This window comes from Sardina pilchardus, chromosome 24, assembly GCF_963854185.1.
Source record: "Sardina pilchardus chromosome 24, fSarPil1.1, whole genome shotgun sequence".
Classification (NCBI taxonomy): Eukaryota; Metazoa; Chordata; class Actinopteri; order Clupeiformes; family Clupeidae; genus Sardina; species Sardina pilchardus.
The window spans coordinates 27683144-27705643 of record NC_085017.1 but is presented as its reverse complement, the minus strand read 5'-3'; the positions used below and the strand labels follow the sequence as shown (position 1 = coordinate 27705643).

General features: G+C 47.7%; 2 protein-coding genes across 8 annotated transcripts in view; both read right to left on the bottom strand.

Annotated features, from left to right (window-relative positions):
• Positions 1–17564, bottom strand: part of glcci1a (glucocorticoid induced 1a) — a 37371-nt gene extending 19807 nt beyond the window's left edge. For all 4 annotated transcript variants that reach the window (XM_062529366.1, XM_062529368.1, XM_062529367.1 and 1 more), the window contains exon 1: positions 16713–17564. In XM_062529366.1, coding sequence (XP_062385350.1) covers positions 16713–17130 — 418 coding nt within the window. In that variant the 5' untranslated portion in view covers positions 17131–17564. The remainder of the gene's footprint in view (positions 1–16712) is intronic.
• Positions 17565–18072: 508 nt separating this feature from the next.
• Positions 18073–22500, bottom strand: part of umad1 (UBAP1-MVB12-associated (UMA) domain containing 1) — a 16287-nt gene continuing 11859 nt past the window's right edge. For 2 of the 4 annotated variants that reach the window (XM_062529818.1, XM_062529820.1), the window contains exon 4: positions 18073–21261. In XM_062529818.1, coding sequence (XP_062385802.1) covers positions 20917–21261 — 345 coding nt within the window. In that variant the 3' untranslated portion in view covers positions 18073–20916. The remainder of the gene's footprint in view (positions 21262–22500) is intronic. The other 2 variants (XR_009937228.1, XR_009937227.1) reach the window with 2 other exon arrangements.

Genomic DNA, 22500 nt, shown 5'->3' with positions numbered 1-22500 from the left:
AGGTCATGTGTGTGTGTGTGTGTGTGTGTGTGTATCTGAGTGGGAACTTGTCTGTGAGACTATGAGATGGGAGTCTGAGTGTGAGTGTTGATGATTAAAGTCAACTGAATTAGTACGTTAGGCTAAGGCAAGGGCAGCTGTGTGTGTGTGTGTGTGTGTGTGTGTGTGTGTGTGTGTGTGTGTGTGTGTGTGTGTGTGTGTGTGTGTGTGTGTGTGTGTGCGTATGTGCGTATGTGTTAAAAGTAGACTGAATCATTTCATCAGGCCAGTGCAGCTGGATCAGCCCACGCCAACCCTCAAGAGAGATGCATCCTGGGATACGTTCCCTCAGACTAAACACACACATACTCCCAGACAGGAACCCACGGCTTTGGGAATCCACCAGCATTGTGTGTGTGTGTGTGTGTGTGTGTGTGTGTGTGTGTGTGTGTGTGTGTCCTGGCTGAGTGTGACCTTTGCACAACTCATACTTTAGGGTTCTAGGCTCCAAGATCTGCCTGTTCTGCTCTTAGCTGAAACACATCTGATAGTCAAGCTCTCCGGTTCTAAGACTTTTACTAAGTTCTCCGTTACTATGGAACTTATGCAACAGACAGCGACGGTCCTCTCCCGACTCGACTACCGTCTCCCAGTCTGCACGGTGGACAGTGTTGCCAGATTGGGCGGGCGCTAGTCACACACTGCATTGCACTGTTCCCTTATTGCTGCACTAGCATGCTAGTCACACTGTACTGTACTGTTCCCTTATTGCTGCACTAGCATGCTAGTCACACACTGCATTGCACTGTTCCCTTATTGCTGCACTAGCATGGTAGTCACACACTGCATTGCCCTGTTTCCTTATTGCTGCACTAGCATGCTAGTCACACTGTACTTGACTGTTTCCCTTATTACTGCACTAGCATAGTCACACATTGCATTGCCCTGTTCCCTTATTGCTGCACTAGCATGCTAGTCACACTGTACTTGACTGTTTCCCTTATTGCTGCACTAGCATGCTAGTCACACACTGCATTGCCCTGTTCCCTTATTGCTGCACTAACATGCTAGTCACACTGCATTGCACTGTTCCCTTATTGCTGCATTAGCATGCTAGTCACACTGTACTGTTTCCCTTATTGCTGCGCTAGCATGCTAGTCACACTGCACTGTTCCCTTATTGCTGCACTAGCATGCTAGTCACACACTGCATTGCACTGTTCCCTTATTGTTGCATTAGCATGCTAGTCACACTGTACTGTTTCCCTTATTGCTGCGCTAGCATGCTAGTCACACTGCACTGTTCCCTTATTGCTGCACTAGCATGTTAGTCACACACTGCATTGCACTGTTCCCTTATTGTTGCATTAGCATGCTAGTCACACTGTACTGTTTCCCTTATTGCTGCGCTAGCATGCTAGTCACACTGCACTGTTCCCTTATTGCTGCACTAGCATGCTAGTCACACTGCACTGTTCCCTCATTGCTGCACTAGCATGCTAGTCACACACTGCATTGCACTGTTCCCTTATTGCTGCACTAGCATGCTAGTCACACACTGCATTGCCCTGTTCCCTTATTGCTGCACTACCATGCTAGTCACACACTGCATTGCCCTGTTCCCTTATTGCTGCACTAGCATGCTAGTCACACACTGCACTGTTCCCTTATTGCTGCACTAGCATGCTAGTCACACACTGCATTGCACTGTTCCCTTATTGCTGCATTAGCATGCTAGTCACACACTGCATTGCACTGTTCCCTTATTGCTGCACTAGCATGCTAGTCACACACTGCATTGCACTGTTCCCTTATTGCTGCACTAGCATGCTAGTCACACACTGCATTGCACTGTTCCCTTATTGCTGCACTAGCATGCTAGTCACACTGCCCTGTTCCCTTATTGCTGCACTAGCATGCTAGTCACACACTGCATTGCCCTGTTCCCTTATTGCTGCACTAGCATGCTAGTCACACTGTACTTGACTGTTTCCCTTATTGCTGCACTAGCATGCTTGTCACACAATGCATTGCACTGTTCCCTTATTGCTGCACTAGCATGCTAGTCACACTGTACTTGACTGTTTCCCTTATTGCTGCATTAGCATGCTAGTCACACACTGCATTGCACTGTTTCCCTTATTGCTGCACTAGCATGCTAGTCACACACTGCATTGCACTGTTCCCTTATTGCTGCACTAGCATGCTAGTCACACTGTACTTGACTGTTTCCCTTATTGCTGCATTAGCATGCTAGTCACACACTGCATTGCACTGTTTCCCTTATTGCTGCACTAGCATGCTAATCACACACTGCATTGCACTGTTCCCTTATTGCACTAGCATGCTAGTCACACTGTACTGTTTCCTTTATTGCTGCACTAGCATGCTAGTCACACTGTACTTGACTGTTTCCTTTTTTGTACTGTAAGTCACTTTGGATAAAAACGCCAGCCACTTACTTCAGTCAGCTGAATACATGTAAAAGTAAATGTAGGTAGCTCTGTGTTTTTGTGTGTGTGTGTGTGTGTGTGTGTGTGTGTGTGTGTGTGTAGCCTTTTTAGACAGCAGGTAACCCTGCCACAGGCCTGGTGCAGAGCTGGTCCTGAGTCTCAGTTGGCAGAAGTGTGTGTGTGTGTGTGTGTGTGTGTGTGTGTGTGTGTGTGTGTTGATTTTATTTTCTCTCCAGGGATCCCCGAGAGCAGATGGAGAGACTGGGCCGGGCCACAGCCAAGGGTGACGTGTATTACACACACACACACACACACACACACGTTTAACACACACACACACACACACTTCCTCCCATCTATGAGTCTCAGAGGGACGGTGGCAGAACTCCACCCTACAGCACCAACAATCACACAAAAACACACACACGCACAAAAACATTTCCTCTCTGATATCTAACAGAGCCGTCGTCAGACCCTCGGCAGACACACAGACAGGCATAGTACATGCATGCAAACACACACACACACACACACACAAACGCACACACGCACACACGCACACACGCACACACACAATCTGTGAGTTATTCTGCTGTTCCCAGTCCCAACAGACACACACACACACACACACAAGCACATATGAAACTTGGTTATATCACAGCCAACCAACTGGTGAATGTGTGGGAGTTAAGTATGAAAGGTCAGGTAGTCGCACACGAGTGTCACCTACGGCCTTCAGAAGGAAAGCGTAGACACCAGTGCTGCTACTACTACTACACACACACACACACACACACACACATTCACGCTATGACATGAAACTGAGATATCAACAGAAGCTAGCGAGAGATCAAACATGTGCTGTGGAGGTGTGTGTGCTGTGCTCTACTTTCTTGCACGCTCACACAACCCCAGTCTGTGAGTGAGATCGGCCCTAATGCACCATCTCCACTGCAGATTAAACTTCTCCATCATCTCCACTGCAGATTAAACTTCTCCATCATCTCCACTGCAGATTAAATTTCTCCACTGCAGATTACATTTCTCCACTGCAGATTAAACTTCTCCACTGCAGATTAAACTTCTCCATCATCTCCACTGCAGATTAAACTTCTCCACCATCTCCACTGCAGATTAAACTTCTCCACTGCAGATTAAACTTCTCCATCATCTCCACTGCAGATTAAACTTCTCCATCATCTCCACTGCAGATTAAACTTCTCCACTGCAGATTAAATTTCTCCACTACAGATCTACCATCTCCACTGCAGATTAAACTTCTCCATCATCCCCACTGCAGATTAAACATCTCCACTGCAGATTAAACTTCTCCATCATCTCCACTGCAGATGAAACTTCTCCATCATCCCCACTGCAGATTAAACATCTCCACTGCAGATTAAACTTCTCCATCATCTCCACTGCAGATTAAACATCTCCACTGCAGATCCACCATCTCCACTGCAGATTAAACATCTCCACTGCAGATTAAACTTCTCCATCATCTCCACTGCAGATTAAACATCTCCACTGCAGATTAAACTTCTCCATCATCTCCACTGCAGATTAAACTTCTCCACTGCAGATTAAACTTCTCTACCTCCTTCTCTCTTGTCCCTCCTCTACTTCCTCTTCTCCCCCCTCTCCTCCTACCGCATTTGTGCTTATTGTGTTAGCACTCCCATCCTCTAATGTTAGTATTGATTATGTGTGCAGTATTTTGACTAGTACTTATTATGTAGCACTCTTATCCTCGTATGTTAGTATGACACACAGTGGTAATTCCTAGCTACAGTGTCTGTATGTTTGCGCCTAGAAAGGTGCAGGGCTGAACCGCACAGTTGAGACAACACACTAGAATGCACACTAGAACGCACACTAGAACCGCACAGTTGAGACAACACACTAGAATGCACACTCGAACGGAGCAGGGCTGAACCGCACAGTTGAGACAACACACTAGAACGCACACTAGAACGGAGCAGGGCAGAACCGCACAGTTGAGACAACACACTAGAACGCACACTAGAACGCACACTAGAACTGAGCAGGGCAGAACCGCACAGTTGAGACAACACACTAGAACGCACACTAGAACGCACACTAGAACTGAGCAGGGCTGAAGGACTAAGAGATACTGACAGAGTTAACCACTGAGAGACTCAGAGAAGACAGAGACCGACAGAGAGACAGACAGACAGAGTTAACAACAGACAGAGAGAGTCTGACAGAGTTAACAACAGAGAGACTGATATTATTATTATTATTATCTATGTGTATTTTTTTTTCTTTCTCATATATTTCCTGTCTACTTTTTGTATATGCTAATATGCAAAACATGCTTTGACAACACAATGTTCATTTGTCATGTCAATAAAGCCATTGAATTGAATTGAATTGATAGAGTTAACCACTGAGAGACTCAGAGAAGACAGAGAGAGACAGACAGAGTTAACAACAGACAGAGAGAGACTGACAGAGTTAAAGACAGAGAGAGACAGGCAGAGTTAACAACAGACAGGCTGATGGAGTTAAAGGTGGTGTGGTTAGAACACAGCGACTGAAAGTCTCGCACACAACGCCTGCTGAAACTGCACCAGCATGGAGCAGGAAACGTCCCCACACAGGGGCAGATAGCGCCGCCACCACAGCCACCGGGGCAGTAGAATGTTCACCCGCCCCCACACAGGGGCAGATAGCGCCGCCACCACAGCCACCGGGGCAGTAGAATGTTCACCCTCCCCCACGCAGGGGCAGATAGCGCCGCCACCACAGCCACCAGGGCAATATAATGTTCATCCATCTCAACGCAGGGGCAGATAGCGCCGCCACCACAGCTACCAGGGCAGTAGAATGTTCAGCCGTCGCCAGAGAAGAACAAGTGCCAACTTGTGATGCCCGTGCCATTTGCAAGTGTGTGACCAGGGCAGTCACAGCGTGTGTGTGTGTGTGTTGAACAGAGAGTAGTCTTAGTAGATAAGTCTGTAGCAGGTGGATGTGTGTGTGTGTGTGTGTGTGTGTGTGACAGAGGTAGTCATTGTGTGTCTATGTGCCGTGATGTCTGCCCGTCTTGCAAATTGGACACGCAGGGTGCACAGCAGATGCCAATGGCAGCAACTGATAACACACACACGCACACACACACACACATGCACACACACATGCATGCACAAGAGAGGAAAGCACCGTTTGTCTACACACTTTCCTCACAATTCATAAACAAACTTCACACACACACACACACACACACACAAGGAGAAAAGCACTGTCTGCCTATCTGTCTGTCTGTCTGTCTGTCTGTCCACACACCACACACACACACACACACACACACACACACACACACACACACACACACACACACACACACACACACACACACACACACACACACACACACACACACACACACACACACACACACACGTCTCTGGGTCTGAGCTAGACAGACTGGGCTGAATGCAGCAGAACCATATTTTCGTTCTCTACACACTGACAGAGCTCGACATGAAGTCCACAGCCAAACGTGTCAGGGTGTGTGTGTGTGTGTGTGTGTGTGTGTGTGAGTGTGTGTGTGTGTGTGTGTGTGTGTGTGTGTGAGTGTGTGTGTGTGTGAGTGTGAAACCTGCGGTACCTTATGCTAAAGATGGTGAGGCTGAGGTAACATGCCACATGTTTGCAACTTTGCACAGCGTACAAGCAAACCACAGGCCTGTCTGCTGACTACACATCATAACTCAGGCCAATTCAGGCCAACCCACACCAACCCCGGCCAACCCAGGCCAACCCAGGCCAACCAACGCCAACCCAGGCCAACCCAGGCCAACCAACGCCAACCCAGGCCAACCCAGGCCAATGGGGAGTGAGCTCCAGGTTATCCCAAACAGCCCAGCCAATGGGGAGTGAGCACCAGGTTATCCCAAACAGCCCAGCCAATGGGGAGTGAGCACCAGGTTATCCCAAACAGCCTAGCCAATGGGGAGTGAGCACCAGGTTATCCCAAACAGCCCAGCCAATGGGGAGTGAGCACCAGGTTATCCCAAACAACCCAGCCAATGGGGAGTGAGCTCCAGGTTATCCCAAACAGCCTAGCCAATGGGGAGTGAGCACCAGGTTATCCCAAACAGCCCAGCCAATGGGGAGTGAGCACCAGGTTATCCCAAACAACCCAGCCAATGGGGAGTGAGCACCAGGTTATCCCAAACAACCCAGCCAATGGGGAGTGAGCTCCAGGTTATCCAAGAGGCAGAGGAGTGACCTCCTGCAGCCAGTCTTCACTATGCAAACATCTGATGAGGGCGTGTGTGTGCTCAAACTCACACACCTGCACGCACACACCTGCCCTCACACACATCCTCATGACAGCCACTGACAGCCTGGATTAGACAGGCGCCAATCAAACAGCAGCATTATGTCACTGTCTTCCTGTCCGTCTGAAGATGAAAAGAGCTCATAATCACAGAATACACATCACAACTGACCACAACACAATTAACCACACATCACATTACAGTGAACGGACCCACAGCCTTTTACCAAATGTTTGAAAAGAATGCACCCCTGAACAAACTTTTCCGACTCCGACTCTAATAGAGAGCCGAAGTCCCGCCCCTTCCGATTGCCTCCATGGGACCTATCTTTGGATTTTTTTTCAATGGCAGTCAATGGAGAAATATAAATTATTTTCTGGTCCCGATTGTCTTGTGCCTTGAATTACCCATATGATGTTTGTCAATTTTAATGACAATTTTTCATGTAAAGACATTTGAAAAGTATGTCGTAACTAGTGAATTACAACATTGTGAAAGATCGTGTTTCCAACGACTACAAACACATCAGTCGCGTTAGTGACGTTAGACCAATTCACAGCCACGGGCGCCAGCAACAGGTCTTATTTGAGCTTCCCCCTTGCCGATGAAAATATCATGAGTCAGAGGATTAAACACATCAGATAAGTTGTATTTCATTCATAGACTGTACAAACACTACTGTTAAGTGACTTAGCTGGCAGCAAGATGTAACCGTTAACTAGCATAATAGCTAGCTAACTAGCCAGCCTCTCGTTTGCTAGTTGGTGGCTCAGTTGGTGACGTGCATCGTTTGAGACGACAGATGTAGTCCACTGAACGGATTCGCACAAAACTTAGATAACTTTTAAAGTCTAATGAAAAACAGAACTTTATTAATGTGAAAAATTATCTTTTAAATTCCCACACATCATATGTGAAATGCACGGTCCAACTCGAACGGGACCAAAAAATAATTGTTATCTCTCCATTGACTCCCATGCATAAAAAATCGTAAAATAGGTCCCATAGACCGGAAGTAGAAGGGCGTGACTTCGGCTCTCTATTGCAGCCTTCGCCTGGACCCATGTGGAACGTTCAGGTTCAGGTTCTTCTGAGGCATGGAGCTTTGCCTGCAGCAGGACATCAGGCTATCGCCACGGCAACATAACACAGAACCTCTGGACATTGTCAGGTCACAAAAGGAGCCTCTTGTCACCACGGTGACCATGATGAGCTCTAAAACAACAACAGGACCGTCTCACCGTGCCTCTGTCCTTACAGGAGTCACTCCAGAGAGTTAGTAAACGCTGTCTGTCGATGGTGCGCTCCTGATGGATGCTCTGTTTGGGACCAGGAGGTCATAGTGCTCCGAGCGGCGGGCAGAGACTGGACGCAACTCTGGAGAGGCAGCCTGAACATGGTCCCAACGTAGCGGGAGCAGCGGCCATTTTGGGCACTGCCCCACCACCCCCCCTCCCACGCCTCCACTGGAACACTGCCCTCGCCAAACCCCCCCCCCCCCCCCCCCCCCACACACACACACACACACAGATCTCCCGGGACCCTGTCTGTCCAGCTCAGGGCTATAAAGCATGCGTTTGTTCCCTTTCCTGTGATTTCCATGCTTTTCATCCTTCCCAAAATAACTGCGGGAACAATAAAAGGAATACGTTAAAATAACGCTGGCCTGCAGGACCACGCAGCGCCACGTCCCCGGGCAGGCAGCGGGCACAGGAGCGGGCACAGGAGCGGGTATAGGAGCACAGGAGCGGGCACAGGAGCGGGTATAGGAGCGGTTACAGGAGCGGGTATAGGAGCACAGGAGCGGGTACTGGAGCGGGTACAGGAGCGGGTACAGGAGCGGGTATAGGAGCGGGTATAGGAGCGGGCACAGGAGCGGGTACTAGGAGCGGGCACAGCAGCGGGCATAGGAGCGGATACAGGAGCGGGTATAGGAGCGGGTATAGGAGCGGGTATAGGAGCGGGTACTGGAGGGGGCACCAGCCTAATAAGGCCGAGCTCTTGGCATCGCTTCAGTGTGGCGTGGGGAAGCACAAGTGATGTGACCGGCTGTTTGCACTCAACACACACACACACACACACACATGTCCAGACTGGCTTGTTTGCACTCAACACACACACACACATGTCCAGACTGGCTTGTTTGCACAAAAATCACACAACTGAATTCTGCTCCATCTGGGCCCCAGACACACACCAGAGTTTACACAGAGAATCATCACCATCGTTATCACCACCACCATCATCATCATCATCATCATCATCATTACCATCGCCATCATCATCATCATCATCTCACCATCATCATCATCTCACCATCATCATCATCATCATCATCATCTCACCATCATCATCATCATCATCTTGAATTTCCCCTTGGGGATCAATAAAGTACCAGTATCTATCTATCTATCTATCTATCTATCTATCTATCATTATCATCATCATCATCATCATCATCATCATCATCACCATCATCATCATCATCACCATCATCATCCTCATCTTAAATTTCCCCTCAATAAAGTATCTATCTATCTATCTATCATCACCACCATCATCATCATCATCATCATCTTCCTCATGCTGCAGATCACCAGGGTGAACCCGGCGTTCCCACTGTGGCCTCATCTGAGATGTTATTTCCAGCAGGTATAATAACAAGCTTGCGTAAGCTGACCCAGAGGAAGCCGTAAACCTCCTGAGTGAAGAGCCAAAAAAGCTGAAAAGCTCCTTTTAGGAGGTTTTACCGCGTACAGTACTATGAGCTACCCAGGCTAGTCATTAAACCTCCTACTACACATTCCCACCTAGCCTACATGCTAGCTAACATAACATCACCTATACTACTACACATTCCCACCTAGCCTACATGCTAGCTAATATAACATGACATACTGTAGGGGCGCGGGATGGGGCTACAAAGAGAGAGAGAGAGAAACACACAGACTGTGTGTAGGTGTGTGTGAGAATGAGCAACTCATATTATCTGTGCATTTACTGTGACTGTGTGTGTATGTGTGTTTGTGTGTGTGTGTCTGCGTGCGTGTCTGCGTCCGTGTGTGTGTTTGAGTGCGTGGGGATGAAGTTTGCTGAATAGCATCTGAACTCTCAGAGTTACGTCATGCCAGGATGCTGTAATCTGCCCTAATCCCACTGGCTCTGCCACACCATCCAGATTACAGTTCAGGAGTAGGGTCACACACAGACCTGCACACACACACACACACACACACACACACACACACACACACACACACACACACACACCATCCAGATTACAGTTCAGGAGTAGGGTCACACACAGACCTGCACACACACACACACACCATCCAGATTACAGTTCAGGAGTAGGGTCACACACAGACCTGCACACACACAACCCATACACACAACCTGCAATACGCTTACACACAACCTACCTACACACACACACACGCACACACACACACAAACTGCAGCACGCAAACACACACACAAGCACACGAAACACACAGACACAACCTGCACATGCACAACCTGCTAGTAAACATCCTGCTAAAAGCCACACACCTGCACACACTGACACACACTACTAAAACTAACACACACACTGACACACGCATGGCATGCAGGGTGTCATATTATATGTTATATGTGATGTGTGATGTGTGATATGTTATATGTATGAGACGTATGTTATCAAATGCTGCTGTCTTCTATGGAATGGAATGACGTGTGAGGAAGAATATCCTTTATAGGACAATAAAGACTATCTATCACACAGCCTATACAGTTCACACGTACACACACACACTGACACACAGTCTACACGCACACACACATACACACTACTAAAACAAACACACACTGACACACAGCCTGAACACACTAGTAAAGCTAACACACACACACACTGCTCACATCCCCTACACTCACCTGTTACATAATTGATTCACAACTTGCAACCAAACCACCTGCATGCTTACTGACAACCTGATATGCACAACCTGTATGCTATCAACCAGCAAGTTTCAACCTGCCTCTCACTCACAATCTACACACACACAATCTTCACACACACACACACATACACACACACACAATCTACACACACACAGCCTGCAACCCAACAACCTACACACAATCCAATAACCTACACACACAGCCTGCAACCCAACAACCTACACACACACACACACACACACACACACACAGCCCAACAACCTACACACACAGACCCATCCTGGACCCATAGAGGCACTCAAACGCTCAGCTATACACACACACACACACCTTAGATACAATAAAGAATGGCAGGAGTAATACCCACACATTGCCATGACAACCTGATACCTACACACCTACACACACACACACCACAGCTGCCACAGCACACCTGTCCTCTGGGATGGGGGCTTTAAACAAACACACACACACACACACAGATAACAGCTGTGAAAAATCCCTGGGTGTGTGCAGTGTACACCTTGCAACAGCGTAGCTCTCTGAAGAAGAGCCTTTTAGTTCCCACTGCTCTCTGAAGAGCCTTTTAGTTCCTGCTGCTCTCTGAAGAGCCTTTTAGTTCCTGCTGCTCTCTGAAGAGCCTTTTAGTTCCTGCTGCTCTCTGAAGAAGAGTTATTTTAGTTCCTGCTGCTCTCTGAAGAAGTCTTTAAGTTCCTGCTGCTCTCTGAAGAAGAGCCTTTTAGTTCCCACTGCTCTCTGAAGAAGAGTCTTTTAGTTCCTGCTGCTCTCTGAAGAAGAGTCTTTTAGTTCCTGCTGCTCTCTGAAGAAGAGTCTTTTAGTTCCTGCTGCTCTCTGAAGAAGAGTCTTTTAGTTCCTGCTGCTCTCTGAAGAAGTCTTTTAGTTCCTGCTGCTCTCTGAAGAAGAGCCTTTTAGTTCCTGCTGCTCTCTTCTTTCATTAAGACCAGAACACATGAATGTCCCACCCAGAGACTACAGTAAAAGCAGCTAAAACCATTTATGTGAGGGGTTTATGCAGCGTGTGTGTGTGTGGGGTTTATATACTGCATGTGTGCGTCCAGACAGGACTGGCAAGGCTGAGGTAGTTGTGTGTGTGTGTGTGTGTGTGTGTGTGTCCAGACAGGGGGTTATGTGTGTGTGTGTGTGTGTGTGTGTGTGTATGTGGACAAGGAGTACTGTAGATGTGCAGGGAAATCCTGCTGTGGGTGTAATGCAGCTGAACAGCACACAGTGTGTGTGTGTGTGTGTGTGTATGTGTGTAGGAGCTGAACAGCAGAGAGCAGCCAGACTATAAAGACGATTTATAACACTGCTGTACAAGCCACCTGCACACACACACTGCCAATGCAGCATCCTACACACACACACACACACCACTTGTACCCACATCACTGAGCATCGTACAGACAGAGACAGAAAGTAAGTAAGAGAGAGAGAGAAAGAGAGAGGGACAGAGGTATGGTGGAGGTCTAGGGGGAGAGAGAGAGAGGAGAAGAGAGAGGAAGAGAGTATGGTTGAAGTCTAGAGAGAGAGAGAGGAGAAGAGAGTATGGTTGAAGTCGAGAGACTTTTGCATTTATTAAGCTTTTTATTGTTAGAAACCCAGTCATATTTTTTAATGGTCGTGCATCATTCCCTCATTTTCCCCTGAGACGGGAGAGAAAAGCCAAAAATGTACTTTTGGGTCATGTGGATAAAAGCTTTATCAATTATTGTTTATTAAATGTATTAAATGCCTTAAGTTACACACAGCCTTTCCATTCCTTCATTTCATCACTTCATTTCATCCCTTCATTTCATCTGTCCTTCTTCCTGTCCAGGTCTGTCCTGTCCTGATCTGTCCATCTGCTCGCTCCCTCTCTCTCCATTTCTCTCCAGGTGGTTATTGTATCTGCTCCTATTCCTCTGTGTGTGTGTGTGTGTGTGTGTGTGTGTGTGTGTGTATAGTAGGCCATGTGTGTATGTGTGCAGCAGGCTGTGTGTGTGTGTGTGCACAGCAGGCTGTGTGTGTGTGTGTGTGTGTGTGTGTGTGTGTGTGTGGCTGCAGCTGGAGGCTTGTGGGTGACTGAGTCGTTGTCCAGTGGAAGAGACGAGGAGAAAGTTTCCATTCAACCTTCCGCCTCCTGAAGAGTAAAAAAGAGGAAGCCGGGGTGTGTGAGCAAGGTGTGTGTGTGTGTGTGTGTGTGTGTGTGTGTGTGTGTGTGTGTGTGTGTGTGTGTGTGTGTGTGTGTGTGTGTGTGTGTGTGTGTGTGTGTGTGTGTGTGTGTGTGTGTGTGTGTGTGTGTGCGAGTGCGTGTGTGTTTTAAAATCGCTCCCAGACTCTGCTGCTGGTTTACTGGCCTCCTGAACAAAGAGGTGTTTCCATAACAACAAACTCCCACCGCTGTGTCCTGACTACACTCCTCACACACACACACACACACACACACACACACACACTTCCTCCTTCAGGACGCGCCTGCTGGGATCCCTGGTGAGTATGTGTGAGGGGTTTGTATGTTTATACGTGTGTGTGTGTGGGTGTGTGTCTGTCTGTGAGTGTGTGAGAGAAAGAGAGAGTGTGTAAGGGATGGATGGATGTGTGTGTGAGAGAGAGAGAGAGAGTTTGTGAGGGATGGATGGATGTGTGTGTGGGTCCAGGCAGCTGGGATGATGGATCTTACATGACCAGATTTAGCAGGCACAGAGTCAGACGCCACACACACACACACACACACACACACACACACACACACACACACACACACACACACACACACACTCTCTCTCTCTCTCTCTCTCTCTCTCGCTCTCTTGCAACCCACAAGAGAGTCCTGGAGGGGCCCACTGCCAGATGTGTGTGTGTGTGAGTCGAGAGAAGTGTGTCTGTATGTGTGTATATAGCAGAGGAGGTGTGTGTGTGTATGTGTGTGTGTGTGTAGTCAAAGAGATGTGTGTGTGAGTCTGTGTATACTAGTGGAAGAGGTGTACGTGTGTGTGTGTGTGTGTGTGTGTGTGTGTGTGTGTGTGTGTGTGTGCCAGGAGAGTTCACATCAGAGAGTGGAAGTCACAAGGGTTCTCACACTGCTCCTCTAGAACGTAGGACCGGAATTGTGGCACGTTTCAGCTGAGTGGAACACGCTCAAACAACCACAGGAGGCTTTTCACACACACACACACACACACACATACACACACACACACACACACACACCACTCTGCACAGAGGAGCACAGCCAACACAATTAGTGTCTATGGTCCATTACATAGTCTATCTAGTGTCTATGGTCCATTATATAGTCTATCTAGTGTCTATAGTCCATTATATAGTCTATCTAGTGTCTATGGTCCACTATATAGTCTATCTAGTGTCTATGGTCCACTATATAGTCTATCTAGTGTCTATGGTCCATTATACATATAGTCCAACAAGTGTCTATGGTCCATTATACATATAGTCCAACTAGTGTCTATGGTCCATTATACATATAGTCCAACTAGTGTCTATGGTCCATTATATAGTCTATCTAGTGTCTATGGTCCATTATATACTGTAGTCTACCTAGTGTCTATGGTCCATTATATACTGTAGTCTACTTAGTGTCTATGGTCCATTATATACTGTAGTCTACCTAGTGTCTATGGTCCATTATATACTGTAGTCTACTTAGTGTCTATGGTCCATTATATACTGTAGTCTACCTAGTGTCTATGGTCCACTATATAGTCTACCTAGTGTCTATGGTCCATTATATACTGTAGTCTACCTAGTGTCTATGGTCCATTATATACTGTAGTCTACCTAGTGTCTATGGTCCATTATATACTGTAGTCTACCTAGTGTCTATGGTCCATTACATAGTCTACCTAGTGTCTATGGTCCATTATATACTGTAGTCTACCTAGTGTCTATGGTCCACTATATAGTCTACCTAGTGTCTATGGTCCATTATATACTGTAGTCTACCTAGTGTCTATGGTCCATTATATACTGTAGTCTACCTAGTGTCTATGGTCCATTATATACTGTAGTCTACCTAGTGTCTATGGTCCATTATATACTGTAGTCTACCTAGTGTCTATGGTCCATTATATACTGTAGTCTACCTAGTGTCTATGGTCCATTATATACTGTAGTCTACCTAGTGTCTATGGTCCAGCACATAGAGGGTGCCGTTCATTCGTCTTTTATAAATCCTCCCTTCGTTCCTCGTCCTCACTGATCTACATAAAGAATGATGGGGCAGCAACAATGGTATAGTCTATCCAGTGTTAGTTAACTTGTGTACACATCTGCTTTACCAATGTCAATGAGTGCAAACTGCACACACACACAAACACACACACACACACACACACACACACACACGCACATAGCTGTCTGTTCCTTTACTGAACATACCAATGTTAGTGAGTGCAGACTACACACACACACACGCACACACAGAGCTCTGTTTGTCCCTTCACTGACCAATGACAGTGCAAACCGCAGATCAACAGCTGTTCCCTCACCCAACAAACTACTACCAATGCATCTCTGCCTAACACACACACACACACACACACACACACACTTCACTGAGAGAGGCCAGTGGGGTGGGGCCATGCCACCTGCACATATGCTTGGCGGGGAGATGAAGGGGAGCCGTTCCACTGAGCCAAGGAGAGGTCAGAGTTAGCGGACTATCACGCCCTCCCTGTCATAGCAGCACAATCGTGCTCTCGTGCTCTCCCGTTCTGTCCCCTGCCGCTCCCGAAGGATGCTGAGCACTCTAGTTTCACCTTCCCGTATAACCGCAGCTGTGTTGAGCAGCAGGGCCAACATGTGAGGACGCTCATGATGATCATGATGATTATGAGGCTGTGGTGCGCATGTGAGGACGCTCATGATGATCATGATGATTATGAGGCTGTGGTGCGCATCGCGTAGAGCTGCTCTGACTGCTATTAGCTGGCGTGCCACAATGAACACGCCGAGCTGAAAACACACGCGTCACACAAGTTACGCAACAGCACTCTACCCGTGTTTGCCCCAGATGACCGGAGAAAAACAGCGCTTCGGTTTTAAGGCTCCGCACAACATTGCGGTTGGTCCAACGGGGAAACGTGACCTCTTTATTTATACCCGGGACTGGCAGGCGTCGTCACCGGCCCTGAGCGGTGATGCCCAGACACTTAAACACGAATTAGGAGTATCACTGAGTATTGCTGCCCTTACCACAGTCCGCGTCTCACTAAACACGCAGACATCAAGTCCTTCATATTCGATGGGACCCTATAATGGGATGGTGCGCGATGATAACGCCACTAAGTGTTCTGGATGTGTTTATGTCTCAAGATGCGCAGCGGCTAGGCCCTCCGTGACCGAGCGAACAGGGCCTTCCAGTTAACCACGTAATACTTTCCATCCTACCGCCAGTAAACAAGGACGCATTCACTGCACCCTGGGAAAATGCCTTCCCCTCACAAACAGCACCGATCGCCGTAAGGCAATCCAAAATGACCTACAGCGGCTGTCGTGTCCGTTTTCCCCCTCTGCAAATTGTGATCAGATGTAAATATGCCTGCGAGGCTAGCTATCTGCCCTAGCCTAGCCGACTGCATCGCCAGAACCACGACCGCACATTTTAAGCCAATGCCTATACGTCATACACATTTAGACAGCAAGTCGACAGTAGCTTTATCGTAAACAAACTAGGACAGCCATCATATTCCAACTATTAAAGTATGGTTGCAAAGCAAGTACAGATTTCTGGGAAATATTTGGGCGAAGAGCTACAAACGCACCAGAATATACGCTTGGCATCTTTCAAAATGTCCAATATATGAAATGACATTATATAAAGGCACTGACACTGTCAACAGAAATATTATTCCTTGCAAAATAAATGCTATTGCGTTGCATCCTTGACAGGCACAAGCCCACCATTGGTTGACCCAATTAAATAGCCTAGCCTGCTAGCTCGTCAGCAAGGACTGGGATGCAGAAAATGAAAAACAAACGGTTCGGCTTTCATCGTATCCAATACCTCTGAAGACCGGCGAATTCGGACACCGCTCTGGCGAGCCCCAGTTGTCCGGCGGGGAAGGTCTCTGTCGGGCGAACAGCCGGCCGTCCACCGAGCCGTTACCAGCCGGGTTGGCGAGCAGCAGCGTCGGGCTGGTAGGACTTGAGCAGCCGGGAGACGTCGGTCCTATGAGACTCCCGACTGACACGGAGGAAGGAGAGCGGGTTGGGCTCTGCTGATTTCCACGCAGTAACTGGAAGGGCACCGTGGCGCGAATGGGCTGCAGCCGGCTGGTGATGCTGTTGCTGCTGCTGTTGTTGTTATTGTAGCCGCCACCGGGGGTCGACGCGGAGGAGGTGGGGGACCCGTCGCTGCTCCCTTTGACGTTACCCCGCTGTTGCTGCTGGTAATGACTCGAACTCGCAGATGATGCTGACATGATTGACACGTTACTTCCAAGTTTCAAGTTTGTAAAGTATTCAGCAACGCTATTTCAACAAACGGAAATAATAAAACTTAACAAACACTTCACATTAAAAAAAACCCTGAAAGTGTTCGCCTGGAGAACTATTGGAAACAATTCTACAAGTACTCAGGACATCGGATTTTGTTCACAACTGGTTGTAAATTGACAGTTCAGAGCTGTTTTCGAGTTAGCTGTGTTTGTTAGCTTGATAGGCTACATGTTTGTCTGTCAAAATATCCTCGAAATAACTTCAGTTTGGTTTACTATCGGTCCCACGTTGTAATGCAACTTCCAGGCGTAGTTTGGTGCAAAAATAAGATTATCCCACCAAAACGAAAAGATTCTAAAGTTTTGGCAGAATAAAGCGCTTGTTCGTTGAGTCGTCTGTCTCGGCACCCCTCTCACCCTGCGTTACTCCAAGTGACCGAACTGGCATCAACACAACTACTGGCTCAGAGCCGGGGGCGGGATACTACGGCCCTTTGCGAGGTTGTGATTGGAGCAGAGGTTATATGGCAGACTCATGTATTGGTGCGATGACAGTGATTGATTGCTATGAGCCAATGGATTTATTGAGATTTACATAGTGTGAACTCCGAAAGATTATTGGTTTAGTAGTGAACTTGACAGTTCTGCAATCAAGGGGTTCCATACTGCTGTTGTGTTGTGGCATTATCACAAATTGATAATTGAGAAGTTTAGCTCAAATGTGCTTTACTGATCTCCATGATGAGCTAAACATTGCTTCATTCAAGAGCTAACAGACAGACAGACAGACAGACAGACAGACAGACAGACAGACAGACAGACACACACACACACACACACACACACACATACACACACACACGCACACACACGCACACAGCAATAGGCCTATTAAACCAATCAAAATCAGACTCAATAACAAAGCTATTTTAAAATGGTTTAATAAAATACTATTAATTTATCAAAGTACAACATTGGTGACTTTGGATTCACTTTAAGGGCAGATAAAATAGGTTCCGTAAAAGAAGTCAGTGAAACAGCGAATACACAACTGGGAAACTGTCTTTATCATTACACGTGTGTACTGTACAATAAATAGCACAGCCGGGTTCAAAAATATCTTTGTTCATAAAGTGCACTTGGGTTGATGAGTTCATAAGGCATATTGTGATCATATGGGACAGCAAGTTGATTATGGAACAGCAAATGGATCATATGGGATAGCAAATGGATCATATGAGATAGGAAATGGATCATATGGGATAGCAAATGGATCATATGGGATAGGAAATGGATCATATGGGATAGCAAATGGATCATATGGGATAGCAAATGGATCATATAGGATAGCAAATGGATCATATGGGACAGCAACTGTATGGGACAGGAAATGGAGAGAACCATTCACACACTGTATCCTCTTGTTCAACGCTGAATAGTGGAGGATGATATTTCATGACAATAGGACCACATCAGCTGTAACATACAGACAAAGTACACTACAAGTACACTAAAAAGCATGCTTTGTTCTTCAACACTTTCTAAAACTTGGGGAACAAAATGCATTGGTGCCAAATACTAAAGAAAAAAAAAACAGAAGCTCTAAAATAAACTAATCACCAACAACACAGAGTGTTGTCATGTTTATAAAGTCAGCGTAAACACGGGTTATATCAGACTGGCGAGTATCCTTGCATTGGCTTAGGTTATAACAACATAGCATCACAGTCACAAAGTAGCACAATCAAGACTGCTGAAATTCAACATGCACACCAGCCTGCATTAACATAGCCGAGCCTACAAAACCAGACGTAAAAATACACATAAAGAACAAATAAACAACGCAACAACAAACAAAACATGCAACAGTAGGGTTTCAAACTGCACCTACAGCCACAAATAACAACAATGACACAAATAATAACAACCATTCCTCCCACTTGGCCATCGCTTTGAGTGGTACCCATGGGCTACATATTGTACCAGTCTAGTATAAACCCAGTAGCTTTACTAGCCTAGCAAACCATGGCCACTACCATAGGCCACTACCATAGGCCCCTACCTTAGGCCGCTGCAAAAAACTAGAAAAGCACTCTGAGAGCGCAGACCTTCACCAGGCAAACAGAACCGCCTCCTGGATCCAGACGGTGATACGGATCACTCCTAAATTGTAATAGTTTCTTCCTTGGGTCATTTCAGACCTTTCCTGAAAATTTAATCGAAATCCATCCATAACCTTTTGAGTTATCTTGCTGACAAACAGACAAACAAACAAACGAACCCCCGATAGAAACATAACCTCCTTGGCGGAGGTAATAAAGGAAATATGTCACATTTTATGAAAAGGAAACATTTGCATGATAACATTACAGGGGCCATGCTGTCCACTGCGCAGTACAGTTCGGAGGTCAAAGAAAAGAAACAGTTTATTGCTGTTGGAAGTGTACAGGAGTTACTTGGTTAACTACGATGCACTCGGATAGGAAATGGTGGCCCCGCCCCCGTTAGAAAAAGCCTTTAGCTGTAAACCGCATCACCAACGTCAGGCTCCCCTCTCACCAGAGGCTCCCTGATGCCGCTGGAGTAGTGTTGTAGCTCCGCCCACCCCTGATGACAACGCTGATGACGTCACTGGAGTAGTGTTGAAGCTCCACCCACTCCTGATGACATAGACGTCTGAAGTTCGCCTACAAAAAAGCCACCATCTTTGCCCAAATAAGGAGATCCGGTATCTTGAGATTTTTTCTATGGGAAAATAACATGGGGATTTTCAATTATCGCACCTGTTAAACTCTCGTGGGGATGATCACATTGGAAATGCAGACGTTTTTCACTACACAGTTTTGTCCACTGCCGTCTAGTGGATACTGTGATCTTCGGTAGGTGAAGACGGCACACTTTGATCTTTGCTACCCCAGAGCTAACTTACCATGTAACTTGCCATAGGCAGTTGGCTTCAATTAACTCCCGGATCTCCTTATATGGGCAAAGATGGCAGCTTTGGATCCTTTTTGTAGGCGAACTTCAGAGGTCTATTACTGGAGTAGTGTTGAAGCTCCACCCACTCCCTGATGACATCACTGGAGTAGTGTTGAAGCTCCACCCACTCCCTGATGACATCACTGGAGTAGTGTTGAAGCTCCACCCACTCCTGACGCCCTCTTATGACACGCCGCATGTTCCTGAGAGAACTAAAGAACCACTGGAGTTCTGGAGGTTCCTCCCTCTGCAATAAAGTACTAAGAACCACACTGTTTACGTGGCCAGGCCTCTGTTACCATAGCTATGGCCAGCCACCAAGGAGGAGGAGGGGAACCGGGGAACCTTTTTTTCCTGAGCAGATTAACCAATCAGGAGCATCGAACACAGGTTAAGAAAACACAGATTAACCAATCGGGAGTATCTACAGTAACACAGGTTAAGAAAACGCAGCTAAATCAACCACAGGCAAATAGGCAGGTGTTTTAAACACAGGTATTTTAGAGGGGCCAGCAGGTCACTGGGCTACATACTGGTGACAGCTTAGAGGGTATATGTGTGTGTGTGTGTGTGTGTGTGTGTGTGTGTGTTGAGGAGGTGTGTGTGTGTGTGTGTTGAGGAGGTGTGTGTGTGTGTGTGTGTGCGTGTGTGTGTGTGTGTGTGTGTGTGTGTGTGTGTGTGTGTGTGATGAGGAGGTGTGTGTGTGTGTGTGTGTGTGTTGAGGAGGTGTGTGTGTGTGTGTGTGGGGGTGCAGTCAGGTCCGGCTGACTATGGGCTTTCTCCCAGCATGCCTCAGGGCTGGTTGAGGACGGAGTTCTCGAGCGTGAAGTCGTAGCGGAAGCTGTCCAGGTCGTGGTTGGCGTCTCCGTGCAGGACGACGTCGGGCAGCAGCAGCAGCGGGCGCCCCGTCTGCCCCGCCAAGATGTGCGGCGCCAGCGTGAAGGGCACGTCCGCCAGCAGCTCGGGCAGCGAGGGCACCGCCGACGCATCATCACCACCACCGCCACCCTCGCCATCGCCGCCGCCATCGCCGCCGCCACCGGGCACGGGGCTCGGGGAGAACGCCTGCGCAGGCACAGCCACGGACGCCTGCAGGTCCTCAGCCACGGGCGGCGGCGCCGGACGGCCTCGGGGGGGCTGGAGAGAACAGGAGGAAGAGGTCAGAGTTCACGTTCAGACCAGTCAACACACAGCACAGTCAACACACAGCAGTCAACACGCAGTAGAGTCAACACACAGCAGTCAACACACGGCAGTCAACACACAGCACAGTCAACAGGTCACAACACAGTCAACACACACAGCACAGTCAATACACAGCACAGTCAACACACAGCACAGTCAACACACAGCACAGTCAACACACAGCAGTCAACACACAGTACAGTCAACACACAGCACAGTCAACACACAGCACAGTCAACACACAGCACAGTCAACACACAGCAGTCAACACACAGCAGTCAACACACAGCACAGTCAACACACAGCACAGTCAACACACAGCACAGTCAACACGCAACAGCACAGTCAACACACAGTACAGTCAACACGCAACAGCACAGTCAACACACAGCACAGTCAACACACAGCACAGTCAACACACAGCACAGTCAACACGCAACAGCACAGTCAACACACAGCACAGTCAACACACAGCACAGTCAACACACAGCAGTCAACACACAGCAGTCAACACACAGCAGTCAACACACAGCACAGTCAACACGCAACAGCACAGTCAACACACAGCACAGTCAACACGCAACAGCACAGTCAACACACAGCACAGTCAACACACAGCAGTCAACACACAGTACAGTCAACACACAGCACAGTCAACACACAGCACAGTCAACACACAGTACAGTCAACACACAGCACAGTCAACACACAGCACAGTCAACACACAGCACAGTCAACACGCAACAGCACAGTCAACACACAGCACAGTCAACACACAGCACAGTCAACACACAGCACAGTCAACACACAGTCAACACACAGCACAGTCAACACACAGTACAGTCAACACACAGTACAGTCAACACACAGCACAGTCAACACACAGCACAGTCAACACACAGCAGTCAACACACAGCACAGTCAACACACAGCATAGTCAACACACACAGCACAGTCAACACACAGCACAGTCAACAGGCCACAGTGCAGTCAGGAAGTGGAAGCGCAGTTGAGAAGCCAAAGCACAGTCGGGAGATCAAAATAGTCAAGAGGTCACAGGAAAGTCGTGAGGTCACAGGAAAGTCGTGAGGTCACAGCGTAGTTGAGAGGTGACAACGCAGTCGGGGGGTCAATGTGCAGCCGAAGAGAGACGGCATCAGAGGACCTTCCTAATGAGCTCAGTCTAACTGG